The 18549-nt window shown below is 27.4% G+C and overlaps 2 protein-coding genes across 9 annotated transcripts; both read right to left on the reverse strand.

Moving 5' to 3' along the window:
- Positions 1-2319: 2319 nt before the first annotated feature.
- LOC105429387 (uncharacterized protein C9orf85 homolog) lies at positions 2320-5063 on the reverse strand. Of its 2 annotated transcripts, none has more exons than XR_016139944.1 (2): positions 4524-5063; positions 2320-2570 (listed from the first exon to the last, which is right to left on the reverse strand). XR_016139944.1 is itself a non-coding variant. In XM_011642337.3 (2 exons), the coding sequence occupies exons 1-2, from the start codon at positions 4932-4934 to the stop codon at positions 2563-2565; spliced, it is 330 nt and encodes a 109-aa protein (XP_011640639.1). In that variant the 5' UTR covers positions 4935-5044; the 3' UTR covers positions 2320-2562. The 2 variants fall into 2 exon arrangements, 1 of the variants encoding a protein (XP_011640639.1); XM_011642337.3 differs by having other exon boundaries at positions 4613-5044.
- Positions 5064-7280: 2217 nt separating this feature from the next.
- Positions 7281-17978, reverse strand: MED16 (mediator complex subunit 16). 7 transcript variants are annotated; one of them, XM_089080006.1, is made up of 14 exons: positions 17819-17978; positions 16849-16995; positions 16345-16543; positions 15400-15646; positions 15158-15313; positions 14891-15057; positions 13387-13723; positions 12879-13086; positions 11914-12088; positions 11406-11552; positions 10401-10611; positions 7924-8033; positions 7651-7796; positions 7281-7427 (listed from the first exon to the last, which is right to left on the reverse strand). In XM_089080006.1, the coding sequence occupies exons 1-14, from the start codon at positions 17878-17880 to the stop codon at positions 7304-7306; spliced, it is 2436 nt and encodes an 811-aa protein (XP_088936132.1). In that variant the 5' UTR covers positions 17881-17978; the 3' UTR covers positions 7281-7303. The 7 variants fall into 7 exon arrangements, 6 of the variants coding, with proteins under 6 accessions (XP_088936132.1, XP_088936133.1, XP_088936131.1 ...); XR_016139936.1 differs by lacking the exon at positions 7924-8033; XM_089080009.1 differs by lacking the exons at positions 7281-7427; positions 7651-7796; positions 7924-8033 and adding exons at positions 9409-9540; positions 9624-9679.
- Between the last annotated feature and the right edge of the window lie 571 nt (positions 17979-18549).

Below are 18549 nucleotides of genomic sequence, written 5' to 3' on the forward strand. Positions count from 1 at the left end.
TATTAACATTCATAGCTATCTACTATCCATAATTAATTAAAAGAATTATAAACGAAATTTCTTCATTCTATCATTCATTATCGAAACAAGTCTACTTTAAGGTTTTCAGAAGCGATGTTATGATGTTTTATTCTATTTTAACTTTTCTTGTTCTTATAATAATAGAACAACTATTCGATTTTAACTTTTCTTGTTCTTATAATAATAGAACAATTAAATCTGTTCATTTCTTGTCCATTTTTTAAATTTAGCTTTAAAAGGCTTTATTCTAATGTTACAGAAATAGCTATCAGTCTATGTATATCTTCGTGAAAATATATATCTGCCAATGCATTATCTATTCTATAAAATTGTTCTATATCAGACTAATTTTCGCCAGATATGTATTGATGCATCTAGTCAATATATTTATAGTAACAGAATAAGATTATTGATATAATATTTATTATATAAATTATATACATATATTATTAATATAATTATTATAAAATATCTCTAAAATTATTTGAATAGTCTAATTTAATAATATCAATAAGAAAAATAATGTTATTTTAAAATTATTTCATAGCTTAATTTAGATATATAAAGCTAATGTACTTACAAGCAACAATTAAAATAAATACAATGTAAAAATTAATAATAACAGTTAAAGACTTTGTATGAAAATAAATCAAGAGTATAAGCAAAGAACTATTCGAATCGAAATTAAATGACAATACTATATACTAAATATATTTTAATGATTATTAATATTTACAAAAATTCAATCAACGCAACATAAACATTTCAATCTTCAATATGATCTTCAATGCGAAAACAAAATAATTAAATAAACGCATCAAATTCAATCAATATGAATGTCTCACATTTACATCCATGCCAAATTCACGATAACAGTGATCCTATACACATACCATCCTGAGATAATTTACTTCCAATTGATTAGTTTTGATTTCATTAAAGTGATAAAGTGATAAAGCGATTTTTTTACGTAGTCACATCTAATCCAATAAGTGAAAACAATTTTTTTCTTTCCAACTCGATTTAAGATAAAGTATGATTCTTCTCTCATCAACGAATTTTATATCTCGGACAATTATAAAGCGTCTCAAATTTTTATTAATCGAATTAGACATATATTAGAGATAACATTTTATTTAGTCGTTTTTATTGATTGTTTTCACGCTAAAGATGCCTATATTGAAGATCGAAATGTTTGTGTTGCATTGATTAAATTTTTGTAAACTTTAATATTTATTAAAATACATTTACCATTGTCATCTAGCATTGGCTCGAATAATCCTTTCGTTTATATTCTTGATTTAAATATAATGTATTTAGCAGTCTAAAGTCAATTAATAAATATATGCAATTAAAATTATGATAAACTACATTTCTATGACTTTTAATAATTTATTATTATTATAAAATTATTTACAAATTAGTATTTCAATAAATAATTGATATTTCAATAATAATAATACATTTTTAACAATAATAATATTAATAAGTTAATTAACATAAGTTATCAATAATCAGAAAAAATATACTAAATATACTAAATAAAAAATATACTAAATAATATTATCCTCTTTTTATTATTCTTCATATTATTTATTTAATAATTTAGAAAAGTTATCTATTTATTAAAGATGTATTGACTAAATACATATATTTATGTTTTTAGTAATCATTGCTATTGTTTTCTAAAAGTAATGACATTTGGATTATATTCTATAAATAATTGCATATATTCATGTTCATATTTCCTTCAGCCACATTTTCTATTATTATTATGGATTAAATTTAAGTTAGTAATTGCAACATGTCTCAGTCAAAAATGTCTGTCAAAAAATATTTAGCTCTGATTTCTACTTTGACCTACTATTTCACGATTCAATAAAATAGAAATAAAATGATTAATTTTGTAATATTCTGTGTAAAAAATATCATTATTATTGTATTATATTGTATTTCTACATTTCTACATTTGAATAATATTTAAAAAAAAAGATCCATCTATACTTATTTTGTAATTTCTATCTAAATGACTTCGGTGTTCTTATGAGAAAAAGAAGAAATTCTGTAATTCATTGTACATACATTGATATGTATAGTCCTACCCATTGCTTCGTTTCAGAATTAACGTATATGAATTACGTAATGTTGATCGAATTCCATATTCTTTATCGATTTCAAAGTACCAAATATTACAAAAATAGAGGTACTTATAACATCAGTATACAATTGCTAAAGAAGATTATGCTCATTTTAATGTTCAATCTCTGTTATTACTATTAGAATTAAATGAAAAAATGCTTTTATAATTAAAAACCATTTTATTTACAAAATTTATTGTAACAATAAGTCATCACTGTTAAAATTATCATTTTATCTTTCATTTTCAATGTCATTATCAATGTTATTATCATCTATGTGACAGTTAATGATTTTAATTTCATTAAAAAATTTTCTGTTCCTTTTGAACTTGTTATATTTTTATTTGTGTCTTTACTGTCAGCTTTACATATATTGGTATCTAATCCAGAAATGTGATCCTTATTATTTCTCTAGAAATAAAATACTTATCATTATGTATGAAATGTATGAATAATGTATGAATTATGAATAAAAACTTATCATTATGTATGAAAAAATATATAAAGAATATTTTAGAAATTAAAATCGAATAATCCGGAAAGAGATAATTCCTTACGTAAAAATAATTTGAAAATAAATTTTTTTCGTATTGATCTCTATTTTCGAGAAAATCAAGTTTAAATATTCGTTAAGTACTTGATACATGCACTCGTCTAGCCACAATCTGCTTAATTTACCCAATTTGATTATTCATCGCTATTTCTATATCACTCTGAATGTAATACAAAGTTTTAAATAATGTAATAAATTTTAAATGATATATTATTATTATTTCGTTATTTCATTTTTTATTTATTGAAAAATTTTTGAAAATGTTCTTCATACCAGACTTTTTCTTAAATTAAATTAAATTAAATTAAAAGATCTATAAATTAAAAGATGCTTAAATCAATGGTAATATTTACAAACACAAACAGAAATAGCGATGGATAACCAAATTAATAAAAGCTTGTAGCTAATCAAATGCACATACTTAACAGTTCAAGTATTCAATCTCAATTTTTTCGAAAACTTTAAACGAAAAATGTTATTCTATATTTTCGACCTACTTTTATAAAAAAATCACCATCTTTCCGATTATATCATGATTTTCGGAATACTCTATATATTTATATCTATTACATTACACATACATATATAAAATTGCTTAATAGCTAAATATAGAAAAGCTCAATTAGAAAGATGATGATACAATATTCATTTGATATCGAAAAATTGATTAATCAATGTCCAATAGGAAAGGTGAAATTGTATCAACATTGTATACAACAATGTCATCTTTCTGATTGGATATAATTAATAAAAATGCATGCGTACATGTCGCGCACTTGTTATTTTTATTAATTATTAATTATATCCATATATATATATATATATATATATATATATATATATATGTGTACATGTATGTAAAGTTCATCCACAATTTAAAACATAAGACTATCAATTCAAAATTCTTGATCGCTTGTATTAACTTAGTAGTCTTATATATTGACTAATGCAATCACATTTACAAAAACATATGTTACTTGTTTCTATTTTGCAATGAGTTTTAATCATGATAAAAAAAGTAATTATTTTTTATATAAAAATATTGTAGGATGAGTAAAAAATCTTAAAATGTGTATTTATTTGAAAAATTTAGCATCTGTAGCTACATTTGTAACTTCATTGTACCTGCATTTTAATTTTTATTTTGCTAATTCTCCTAAACTTGAGTTCATTTTTATTCAATAAATATTTATTAAATATTAATTAATTTTTAATGAAGAAAATTATATTCATATTATTATATAAAAATCAGATTATATTATAGTAATATGAATGTATCTAAATCTCAGAACTATGTTGAATAGTTATATAATATTATTTCTACATACTCACTAAATAAAATAATGTATCTTAAATGATATGTTTAATATAATAAGAAAAAAAATGTATCTGATATTAAATAAAAAGTCTTTTTTATATAAAGAAGGAATCAAACAAAATATCAGGTAATATCAAACAAAAATGTGATTAATTACTTTTACAAACCTATACTAATTAATTTAATAACACTTAGGAATAATTCTCTTATTACTAACATGACATGGTAAAATTACAAAAGCGATAAGAGAACTGAGAATAGTATACAACTAGTTTAAAGAAATGATGTAAATATAATCATTGATTCAACATTGAAACAAAGTCAATACAATCATTGAAGAATCATTGATATCTGATATTATTTCGATCGATTTGAAATCAATCGAAATTTTTATTTTATTTCAATATAAATTTTTCATTAGACACTGAATAGATTATATGTTTCTAAATAAGTGTACTTGATTGCTACTTTATATAATATAAGAATGCCCTACATTTTCATGATATTGTTTTCAGAATTGCCTTAAATTCTGTGTCCAATCTAATTTGTTCTTCCAATTTTATTTGGTCTTATTTGATTTACCTTCTACAATTTGACATTTCTGCCCACACTTTGGACAGATTTCCTGTTGCCTGGCACAAGACAAACAGATATTATGATAAGAATGCTTCACAGTTTTTTGCTCGCACTTAATACATTTTGTTGGAGCTTTAAGCACTTTATACTTTTTATACTTGATCTTCCATTCTATTATTTTTTTGCAACGTTCGCATACATTAATAACTTCGACAGTGTTAATTAGCTTTATTTTTTGGGAGTTGTCATGTAGATTATTTTTAAATGATGTGTGATTTTGGTGTTTTTGAGGTCTCGAACGATTAATGTTTCCTTTTTGACAACTCATATTTCTATCCTTATAACTCCTTTACTTATTACTCCAGTTTTCCGATGTGAAAACTTTATCTAGCCAATGCTAGAGATTTTAACCAAATCAATCAAGCAACTGCATTAAAAGTCTACTAGGGCTGCGTTCCGATATTCACTGCCAGTACTGAAAATCTATAATATACGTGATCTGAACTATATATTTTCAGTACTGGCAGTGAATATCAGAACGCAGCCAAAATGATACAATGGAACAGTCAGTTTTTACTTTTCATTTTTCACACCTTGGGGTCAATCATGTAACTTTATGTGAAATTTTTCACTTTTCATTTTTCACTTTTTACTTTTCATTTTTCACATCTTGACATTTCACGTGAAACTTTTCACATACAGCGATTATGTATGTAGCTTGGATGCGTGGAAAGTGAAATCATGAAACATAGTTTCATAGATTTTATAGCTAATGAAAATTATTTTATTAATACAGTATTATATACATTTTTGAATAATCAATTGTATATCAATTGTACTATGTACACTTAATCCTAACGCAATCCTAATCTTTTCTCTCAATAAGCATATTTATTAATTCCCTAGATTTCCGCCTTTCCGCCACTAAGGTATATGGCGAAAAAGTTCACGTAAAAAATTTCACATTTTCACGTTTGAGAGAGTTACATGATCCCGCAAAATTGTACATGATCGTAAGTTCACGTGAAACTTTCACTTTTCACGTTTCCGCCTTAGAGGAAAAGTTACATTATCGACCCCTGGACTTATGGGAGATTCACACCTTTCACAACTATGTTTTATGACAGTCAGGTGAGAAATGATGTAATTTCGTTGCGACATATAGCTTTATTTTCTAGTTTTCACAAAAGCAAAAAGCAGAAGTCAATCAGAACTTGCGTCAGTAGTCGCAGAATGTACTCTTTATTACCGTGTGAGTTCTGATTGGCTTCTATTGATGTCTGATTAGTTTCTGCTTTTCTGTCAAGGTGTGAAAACTAGAAAATAAAGCTATATGTCGCAACGAAATTACTGCACATCATTTCTCACCTGATTGTCATAAAACATAGTTGTGACAAAAGAGCCAGTCTTAACATTCAACATCTATAATTACTAACATAACATTTATAATTAATAATTATTAATAATTAATAATTAATAAAATATTAATAAATATGTGTATTTTATATATATATATGTGTGTGTGTGTGTGTGTGTGTGTGTGTGTGTATTATATATATATATATATATATATATATGTTCCAAAATTCCCGCATTTGGAATACGCTACGTGATTTTTTATATTAAAAGAAACAACTTTTTCCTTTAGCAAAATTGCGTGCGACAAGTAATTTTTATAGTGAATCAAATTAAAAGTGACGAATGAGCACGCGTAGCGGTCAGGGCCGGCGCGCATTCTTCAGGTCTAGGACTTAATCTTTGACGACTTCACGTATTGTATTGTTTAAAATATAATACAAGTTAACAAAATAAGTATTCATCCTTTACATAACAATTCAATAAAAAAAAATTGTCTGATTTCGTAGCATTATCTGAAAATAAAAATAAATGTAAATTATATGATGTATGAACTGAGCACTCTATTATTTTAATTATTTTTTTATTGTCGTATGCGCAATTGCATATAACAATAAAAAAATACTGAATTTAATGAATATTTATTAATTACGTGAGTACGTAATCAAAAAGTAAAAAAATTAATTTTTTTATAATAGTATCTAAATAATTCGTTAAATTCAGTATATTTTTTTGTTATATGCAATTGTGCAGTAATTAAATTAATAGAATGCTCAGTTCATACACCATAGTGTATTTACATTTATTTACATATATTTTTATTTCAAGATAATGTTGATAATGCGAAATCAAACAATTTTTTTATTAAATCGTTAAAGGATGAAAATAATACTTATTTTGTTAATTTTTATCATATTTTAAACAATATAGTACATGAAATCGTCAAAGATTAAGTACCAGATTGCGCTGGCCTGAAACGTACGCCAGCCCTGACCGCTATGCATATATGCGCGCTCATTCGTCACTTTTAATCTGATCCACTATAAAAACTATTCGTCGCACGCAATTTTGCTAAAGGAAAAAGTTATTTCTTTTAGCATAAAAGAATCACGTAATGTACTCCAAATGCGGAAGTTTTGGGACACCCTGTATATAGTATACACACTCACTCACACACACGCGCGCGCGCGCACACGACGAACGCACGTACTCACATATTTCTACATACGTCTCCTACAAAGAGACTTTTTATATATCCGCAATCGCAACATGCATAACATAATTTATAAGATAAACTTTCATTAATGAAACTCTGCCATTTTAAGAATTGCCAAACACTTTTTATTGACAAGCTTTGTGAATTCGCCAAATACCACCACATCGACAAGCTCGCATCCATCGTTGATCCCAAGCTCTGATCGCAGCTGTCCTTGTCATGTTTTGTATTTGTGCCTTACCACCACATCTGAAAGTACAAAAAAATATATATGTGTGTGTGTGTGGTGTGGGTGTGGGTGTGTGTGTGTGTGTGTGTGTGTGTGTGTGTGTGTGTGTGTGTGTGTGTGTGTGTGTGTGTGTGTAAAGCTATCGACATATTATAATATTAGATCGTTAATAATAGATATTGTTTATCTTTTATTACATTATTATATATTTTGTGCTAATCACCATAATTTAAAAATCAATACCTTGTGCATTGTTTCACCAAAAGCGGCTGTTTTCCTAAATACAAGTGTCGGATTGTGTCTACAATTTGTCCGCTGTGCATACATCCTTCAACGGAATTCATTTCAGGCGTAAAAACCAAATGTTCAGGTTCGATCCCATATTCCAGCTATAATCATAAATTACAACGAAATGCCAATAATAAATACTTTGTGTGTGGGGGGTGTGCGCGCGCGCATGTAAGAAGCAAAAAGAAGAATAAGCATCTTTTAAAATAATTTTTTTTGCACTCTTACCTGTAATGGAAGATTTTGATAAAACAAGATTGGAGAAACTATGGCAATTATGCTGTTGCCTTGATGCAATTGCGGAATCATGATTTGATTTGGTAGCAAGCAACATTCATCTGAAAAGATATCTTATTTCAAATTTATTTGAATTTAATTTATTGAAATTTATAGTATCAAATAGAAATTTAATAAAATACTATATCGATGTCAAACTGACTATAAAATATTTGCGCGTGCGCGCACACGCACACACACACATACACACACACACACACACGCACACACGCGCGCGCGCGCGCGCGCGCGCACGCACATATGCACATACACGCGTACGGACGCATGGCACATACGCACGCGCACACACGAGTATGAGTAACTCTATATATATATTATCATGCATGTAAGATATGACATGCAAAATAAATTAATTGCAGAAAAGATAAAAAAATATTTATTTCATCATCAAAGAAATAATATTATGCCACTGTATTTAGATATTTCATGCATGTCCTTTAATATACAATCTGGTGTAGTGCAAGTGATCGAATTCTCTATTAATCATATTCAATACTTTATTGTTTCTAATATCCTTTATTTATACATTTTCTTTATTTATAATATTTCTTTTAACAAAATCTCATCTTTTATTTGTGTTGATCATATATTTTTTATATTTTTTAATTAATTGTCATAAGCGATCGATTTGAATTATTTAATTAACTCGACAAAATAGAAGTTTCTTGCAAATTTGCTTCATTGGATTGTAATATTCCCATCGATTTCTCCACAATCAATTCGGCCTTCCCATTTATCTTTGAATTGACCTGGAAAAAAATTTTCATTTTTTCGCCAACTGGATTCTTCACATCAGCTAGAAAGTAACTTGATTCGCGCTTTGACTCATTCATTCTCCCATCCTTTTCATCCTTTGCATCTTCCACATCTTTTATATTTTTTTTGAATGCTCTGCATTCTTGAAATCTTTCTCATTCTGTATATTTCTCACGTTTTCCACATTATCATTCTTGATTGCTTCATCCGAAAAGAAATATGTTTTCATCTCCGACAATTTCGCGTTCTCAGCTCTTTCCGCCTCGCGGATTAAATCAATGAAAAATAATTCTCTCGGCGACAATAATTCCCTAGGGGTCTTCGGGGGGGATTTTACTTCGTCCTCTGAAGGCAACACCGTCGTTAGGTTCAGATAATCCTGCAAGGGATTCTTCTTGACATAAGCACTGGCAGTGCTTAAGCGAGTTTCCTCATCTTCGATATGCATCACTCCAAAAGTATCTTCGATATTTTTACCAAATATTTGTTTGTGTATCACCAAAAGTGGTGATGTCTTTTCCAAGTTTTCTTTAGATTCTGAATCAAGAGAATTATGCCACTTTTTCATCTCGAAAAATTTCTGATCTTCAGATGACATTTGGTGAATGGTCAGAGGTTTCTTCATGTTATTCAAGCCATATTTCGAAATCGCATTAATTTCAAAACTTTGTCTAGCTTTGAAATATATCCAAAAGATCGTTAGCCCGCACATGATTATGATCCAAATTAGAAATGCAATCATCCAGAAGAGAAAAGACCCGTATGAAGACCAATATGTAAACGTGTAGGATACTGCCCAAATTAGAGGACAAAAGATAAACCAATAAACCAAGAATACACTTAAAATTATCTGAGGAAACGATAAATGTTCGCACCTCTTCAACTTAAATTGCTTGTTGATCATGCAATTGTTTTCACATAGTTTGTTTTCCTTTAAGGCAAGCAAATCTTTATGTTCAATAGCCATTGTATCTTCGTGGATAAAAGTTTTCACTCTTTTCACTCAATATACATGATATTCCTCTTAAGGTATATTAATTCCATATTGATACTGTATTTATATTATATGGTGAAACAAATGTAATAATTGTATTATTTATATATATAATAAATCTGCTTCTTCTGATTTATGGAAGTGTATATTATTGTAATTGTAATTATGCACAACTGTTATGCGTAATGTGAACTCTTTGAGATCCTTGATATACTAAACATTAAAATTATGTCAATTCAGGATGTGATAATTTTATCACACTTCCTGACCGCAAGTTATAGTAATCAAATAGCAAATGTATAATATACGATAAGAAGTAAATTTGATTTGACATTGAATCTATCTGTTTCTGAATTGTAAGAGTATTCCAGATACTCTAAATATTATTTTTTTAATGTAAGAATTTTAAAAATAAAAGCAATGAGAAGACCACATTACTTTAAATTATTCAAGTAAAATAACTTTTTGTTAACTCAATTATTACATTAACACCATGAAAGATCATCGCAAGTTGTATAAAATATCTATCTTGTTCTTTTCCCATGCAAAACCATGCAAATCCAATTTTAGAATTGACTAAGAACTTCACATTACAATACATAAACATTATGTGTATAATTGAGATATTAAAAAAATTTCAAAAAATTGATAAACATACCGATTAAACCATCGTCCACTTGTTGCTGCGTATCTCCGTTCGGTTGTACTAATTTTGATAATAAACAAAACAATAAGGCTAGGACATCCAGGTTATCCGCACTACGAAGAAATACTGGAAGACACGATGGACGAAGTAATCCCCAAATGCGTATGATGACTAATAGTTCTCGAACAGTATTTAAGGCTTTATAATCCTTAAGAAGCTCATACTGTGAAACAGAAAATTAAAATTGTCGTACATTTTGTGAAACCATCTAACATATACAGAGCGATATAAAATATTACAAGCTATAATTTTCTTGAAATCTATTCAAAATGGTATCAAAATTCATTCTATTTTCTATTTTTTATGATTTATTATGATCTTTTATGTAATAAGATATCACTACCGGATTTGTAGGAGAACGAAAGAAAGTTAGCACCTATTTTTTACTAAACTATTATAAAATTGTATCAAATGCCTTGCTTTGATGGGAATATAGCAACGTATTTCGTGCTCAGCGAAATCCAAAGGAATTTCAAAAGTATTTAGAAATTATCTTTCTAAAAACAAATTAAAAAATTTAAAATCAATCATCTTTCTCTTAATAAATGATCAAATTTAATGATACCAATTAAAAATTCCCTTTTTCCTTTTACTCCAAGAAATGATTATTGTGAAAAGCATTATTCCTGCCAGAACCTTGAATCTCTCTACTGACATGATAATACTATGGTTAAATAATCATTATCATTATGATTATCATTAAATATAATTCATATCAATTTATTAAGAACAAGATATAGTTGTAGTTTTGAATCATTATGTTTCAAAGTTGTGAAACTAATTTCACATTATTAGTGACAAAAGTAAATATTCTTGAATTTATATAAATTAAAAAATTAAACCTAAAGATCTTGGCTAAAAGAGAAATATCTATATTATCTATTTGTAATTTAACATTTTTGGTCTGCATATATTTATTTTTCAGTTTTTAATATCAAATTCGCTAAAAATACCTACCCCACCAGTCTTCATTTGCATTCTCTGCTCCGGTAATCTGGCTAGTAAATTTAAAGCTAAATCAGCGACCCATTGAATAAGTTGCTGCAATGATTGCAATGTGCTCGGCTCTACTGTAAACTCTTTCGGATCGAGATGCAACAGTACCTAATAGAAACAACAAAGTCAATAATTAATTTCTGTTAATTATTAAAATTTTAATTCCTCTTATTACAATCAAATATCATCTTTCATTGAGATTGCGCAGATTATTTATATTCTCTATTATTTCTATACTTCTATCTTGTGTGTGTATGTGTGTGTGTGTGTGTGTGTGTGTGTGTGTGTGTGTGTGTGTGTGTGTGTGTGTGTGTGTGTGCGTGTGTAGAATAAAAGTACCGCTCACACACTTATATCAATGCATATTTATAATTTCAGAATAAAAGAATAGAACAAGAAAGAAAGAATTTCGCTGATTTGATTCAAAATTAGGGCGTTTAAAAAAGATATAAAAATTTGATTATAATACTTTGTCAACATCGGTAATAACATCGGTTATGACCGCGGCTAAGGTCTCTGCTGGGCCCTTATCGTAAGATATCAGATCCGATGGTCTCAATAAAGATTTGAAGGCAGTAGCTACTGAATGTATCATCAATAATGACGACAAATCCGCCGCCTTATTCTGTCCTGTCATGAGCATCCTGAAAATATTGATTAACACATATTTAATATTTTAGAGATTTGAAATAATTTGAAATAATCTTCTTCATATTATTTCAAAAATTAGAGATTTTCAAAAGCAGTTTTTAAGGATCTTGACTACTCAGCTAAGAGTTCCATGTTGACGATGGCATCGCGATAAAAATTAAAAACTTATTCATCCTTGTTCATCTTAACTTTGTCCTTGTTCATCTCTAGATTAAATATTGCGCTAACAAAACTTTTATTGCATCTAATTTCATTATTATATGTTTAATCATGCAGATGTGACTTGTCTCATACTTATCAAACTCGTAAAAATAACAACTAAACTTAAAACTTTAAAACTTTAAATTTTGAATGTAAAAGCATATTTTTTCATTTCTTTCAATAACTGTCAAATCGTGTATTTTTATTAGAATTTATTTTAGAGTAGATTTTACGAGAAACATCATTTCACGTGCCTTTTATGATTATTTATTGACTATCAGAAAGGAAAAGAATAGTAGTCGTTCATTTTCACAGTATCTTAAAACCATCTCAAGTGTCATTTTAGTTTAAATATCTCTTTATTTGCAAGTTAGATGCAATAAATTTCATTGTATCATTTCTTACTTATGACGATTCCAATATGGCTGCGATGATTAGTCAAGAGCCTTAAGTGTTACGTCAAATCTTGACATATTTTATTTTTAATATAAATTTAGAAATTTATTTAAAGGAAAATATTTAATTTACAAACTTACTTTTTTGTGTATATGCATTTACATCTATGCATATACAGATACATACCTATACAATGATGTTTTAATGCATAAAAATTGGATATAATGATACTGCTGCGTAGATTGCAGCTGTCTGTTAAAAGAGATGTCTAACCGCTCACATAGTGCTTCGATCATAGACGATCTCAAGCATAAAAGTATATCCAACCAATCCAATCCTGTCACCAAACAATATTCTAATAATGTACAAGCATAGGTCAGTGACATTGATGTACCTATGGAATCACATAAATTGTTTCAAATATACAATACCAATGCTTTTATCATATTTTATAATCTTTCAAGAATCTCTTACGATTAGAAGAATGAATACTAATTAATTAATCAATTAAATATAAATAAAAAAATTTCATGGCACACGTGCACGTACGCGTGCATGCGCAAAGAATGCATTCAGCGAAACAAAGCAATAAGTGAAAACTCTATTAGTGATCATTGGTCTTTATTAGATCTCTGAATTTAGATCACTTATGTTGAGTTACTCTGTTGTATTTCCTGAATGCGATTGTACACACCTGTGGTACCATCCGGCAACAGTTTATATAGATATAGATTGCCGTGTGTATCACAAGCAAGAAGCACACATCCCAACCATGAAAGATCCATATGGGCAATAGATATAAAGTTCTTAAAATATTTATTGCTGGGCTCATCTAGACGCCAGTTTGCATTCAAAGACGAGAATGCCACTTCTTTTAAACAATCCAAACGATTTAAGCAATGTACCGACGAATCTGCTAATGCTATTATTACATAACTTGGAGGTGGTAAAGTTGTCACGATAGATAGTTTTGTAGTCGCTATTGCCGTAACCGGCGATTGACAGCGATACTGCGATTGATACTGCCAAACCTGTGTGCCGAAAATAAAACAACAGTCAGATCTCGATTAAATATTATTTAAATATTATTATATAAATATTATTATATTATATTATAAATATTATATATTATATTATTATATAAATATTATTTACATTATTCTTATAAATGTTGTGTCTAAATATAAATTATTTAAGAGGTTACATAAGTAGATAGATCAATCATACACATAGATAGATAAAAAAAATCAATTTTTTTATTTTTTTTTTTGCTTTCTTATAGTATCATAGTCTTAAGAATATTTTCTTATAAGGGAAACTTCGATTTTGTCAAACTTTTGCTAAAATGTAGTATTAGTATAGAAGTAACAAGTATTATTCATATATCGTATATAGAGACGATGCACCTCTCAACTATTGATAAAAAATTGCGACTTCAATTTTAGCATGCTCCATTAGTACTACTACAATAAAACTTTCGTCAAGCATCGGCATGGCACAATGTATTAAGTGCTGCGCTAGAAATCTGAAGATTGCATATTTCGCTTCAATATTTTACAACCTTTTTTTTTCCACACAGATTTTTTGTATTGTTACAAAGACAGATTGATAATTTTATTTATTTATTTTTTATTTTTATTAATAAAAGTTTATATAAAATATTATAAATCTCGCTTCATACAAATTCTAATATCTTTGGAGAAAAAAATCATAAATTAAAGTTATTTTCGGTCTCTAGATGCATATAATCCTTAAATACTCAAATGTTGCCAATTTCTTAATTATTTTATATCTGCTACTTAGTACATATAATTTTTAATAATTAATAACTCATTATTAATTACAAAAATTGTAAAATAGATGACTTTTCTACTCAATCTGATTTGCTCTACCTGTACACAAGCAGTATATAATCATGAATCGGACACCCTGTATGTAGCTAAGTAACAGATGTAAAGTAACGTAGTAGCGACATTTAAGGTACTTAGAATTACATACATCTAGAAGCCAAAAATAGTTTTAAATTCATGATTTGTTCGAAGGTATTAGGATTTATATGAAGCGAGATTTGAAGCAGGATTTATATTTCATGTAAACTCTTATTAATAAAAATAAAAAATAAATAAAGAAAACAATTATGAATCAGATACCTGTATACATTTGCATACGAAGAACAAAAATATTAATTGAATACTTACAACTGTCTTGAAAGGTTCTAAACTTTTTGGTTGGAACAATTTGTGAACCGGTTGCGACTTTTCTCGCAACTCCCATACCTCAATAAATCCACCATTTTCGCTGTTAGCCGCAATAACTAGAGAATCAGCATCTTCTCTCACCACGAACTTTAAATGCGTCACTATACCTGCAAAGATAAAGGATTATAATTATAAATAAATAAATTATCTAAAGAATATTGTATATATTATCTAAGAGTAACAATCAACAAATTAAATTAATTTTACATGAATTATCCTTAGGTGCTCCATCCTGCAGGAAAAAACTTGGTAAAGCTTGCGAAGTAATAGTGCATTTATCATCATTCTTGCGCACTAATACTCTAAAACATCTTATAGGCAAACAGATGCTGCCGCTACTAACTGCAACGAGAAAATGACCATCTGAAATACACGAAAATAATTATCAAAACATATTCATTGTTACATCTTCTATATTAGTAAATCCGTTTATACAAGGCAATAAGTACTTTTTCCATAGCACAAATCAACTGCAGTTATTCTATGCCTCGTGTTACCGAGACTTTCCGACGAATAACAAATCGGATTTTGAAGATCCTTTGTAATCATGATTGCACCGACCATACCAGTTGTCGAGACCACTAACACACCTTCAGCAGCTCTGCCACCGAATTGCCTCACAGAAGGTGCGAATGATAAATGATTAAATTTTTCAGTATAATGAATGCTATCTTTCTTTTCCGTTACTAGTCCAGTCTACAGAATCGGAAGACAATAGGAGAAAAGAAAAAAATAACATATTTCTTTTCAATCCCCATTCAATATATATACACACGCGCGCGCGCATGCGCATATGATTCAAAAAATTATTTTTAACTAAATTAAAGTTAACAGCTTATAAAATTAACTCAATTATTTTAAAAATTGCATAAATAAAAAATTATTTAATTAAAAGTTATGTTAAAATTGAATTAAATTAAATTAAAAGGTAATTTTAAAAAGCACATTATTTATTTTAAATTATATAATTTATGTTATTAAATTATATTATTTATTTTAAATTAAGATATTATAATCTTTTAACATTCAATTACTTTAAACAGTTGCAATACAGAACGTAAAGAATCTTGATAGAGAAAAAAATTTTAATTTAAAATTCAATTTAAAAATTAGAAAATTCAAGTTAACATGCTTTAAAAATAACTAATTAAAATAATTAAAATTTAAAGTTATTAATTTTTTACTGCTTAACTTTTAACTACTAATTTTGTATAAAATATATATTATATATAAGCATAAGTTGAATATCTGTTTTAAAACGTTATTTTGTTACAATATTTTATTTTTTTAAAACATTATAATAAAATAATAATATTAACGGTTTGCAATCTCCATTTTGATATTAACAGAAAACTTTTTTGTTGTCCAATATATCAATTTACTTGTCTGGATACCTTTTTACCATTGTGAAACCATGCCGCACCTAATATGTGCTCACCAGGGAAGTATACAGAACCTATTAACACCCAATCATTCAAAATATGGTCTTTGAACATCCATAACTGTACATTTCCAGCTACATCCGCTATTACCAATTTGTCACCTGGCAGATCCCACTCCAATGCAGTAATATTATGCTTATTAGAAAGTACTCTAGAAAAATAAGAGTCATGATTTAAAACTTCTCAATTTTCTCAAAGATTCAAAAAGATTAGATAGAAATATCATTGGATAAATAGGAGATATAAACATGTATATAACAATATTTCTCAAAGGATATTATAAAAACAATAATTTACAAGATTACTCATTTTTATCAAGATATATATAGATTAACTTTAATCCCAATTTAACTTTTCTTTTTTTTCTAATTCTAAAAATTAGAAAAGAGTAAAGAATAAACTAAACCAACAATACAATCTATATTAATAGAGATGGATATTAATCAGAATACTAACTTATGAGCATGCCATGGCATATTCAGATCAGCTACATAAACATGACATCCCCGTGTTTTGCCGTTATTATCATCCAACTCTGTCATTGTAGTGAATGTCACTATATTTCGACTAGATAAAGAACATAATGATTGTCCACTATATAAACTGAAAAAACAGATATCCAAATATTTTATTACTTTGCAGAAGAAGAATAATTCAATAATAATTGAAAAGATATGAAGTATATGAATAAACAATACATTTAATCTGCTTATCTCAGACTATGACAAAAATATATTTATTTGATGATTACAGGAAATAAAATTGGAACATTAAAATTGTTATATGCTAACAAAGAAGCAACCATTGCATTGTTTTAAATATCAAATCTATTTATATCAGATTTCAGGTCAAAGTTCTATTTATTATTCTATATATATATATATATATATATATATATATATATAAGTTTATTTTGTACATATAAATTTTTTACCTATTTTATATACACACACATACACACACACACACACACACACACAAGTGTTTAAATTGTAAAATTTAGTATTGCAAAGTATAATACTACAAATATGGTATTTAATCATAAATTTTGATATAAATTATAAATCATTTTAGATTGTAACAAGCAACTTTCTTAAATGATATGTAAAATATTACTATATTAAAATTAAACATATATAAAGTTTCTAATTCAAAATGTTTTTTAAATCTTAATACATTATTTACTTAACATTTTACAATAACAATTTTAGCTTTAGTTTTCATTAAACAGATTTTTTATCAGTCTGATATAAGTCTGATATAAGAAACTTAACACTTATTCTTTAACTATATCAACAACTTTATTATATTTTATTGATAAACTTATACATTTTTACATATGTATGTTTTATTCATCTAGCTTATATCTTAAAATATTAAATGTTACACGAAAATTGCTTTGTAGAAATATTTTATAAAAACATACCAATCTTGATTAGAAAAAAATTTGGAAGAACTTCTTCTATTAACAGTGTAGAGCAAATCCATTGTTTCTACTTCAAAATTTATGTGAGTATAAAAGACATCCTATCCATTCGACAGCCTAAAGCTTATTGCACAATGTAAAAACACAGGCAATAGGAACAGGGAGTAGCAATAGATTTTGACCAATCAGAAATATTCCGATATTCTTTCACAGCTTTTGATTGATCGAAATCTGTTGACTGTTGCTATTCCCTGTTCCTGTTTCCTGTACTTTTTCATTGTGTCTCAAGCTTTAGAAGGATATTTTTACATCAAACTGTTTCAAAATAGATTGTGTTAGCTTTAGGGTCTGCACATAATAGAGCAAATATTAGAAACAGAATAAAAATTCAGAATAAGAATTAAATATAATGCGCAATATAATTTTTATTCTGAATTTTTATTTGGTTAGATGAATTTGATTGGTTGGAAATAGGAATAAATATTAAATTTTATTTCTAAAATTTAATATTTATTCCTATTTCTAATATTTCTAATTAGATGATAATCTCTGATTGGTCGGTCGTAGTATCGTGACAACATTACGACCACATTGTAGACTAGAGCCTCTAAGTGCCATAGCATATAAAAAACTTAAAGCCTAATCTACAATGACATAACATAAGGCTGTAAGGTTGTAAGGTGTAATTGTAAGAACCTACTTAAATGAATTATTTTCATTTCTTATGCTTA

Source organism: Pogonomyrmex barbatus, unplaced genomic scaffold (assembly GCF_055798465.1).
Source record: "Pogonomyrmex barbatus isolate J1 unplaced genomic scaffold, ASM5579846v1 scaffold3, whole genome shotgun sequence".
Classification (NCBI taxonomy): Eukaryota; Metazoa; Arthropoda; class Insecta; order Hymenoptera; family Formicidae; genus Pogonomyrmex; species Pogonomyrmex barbatus.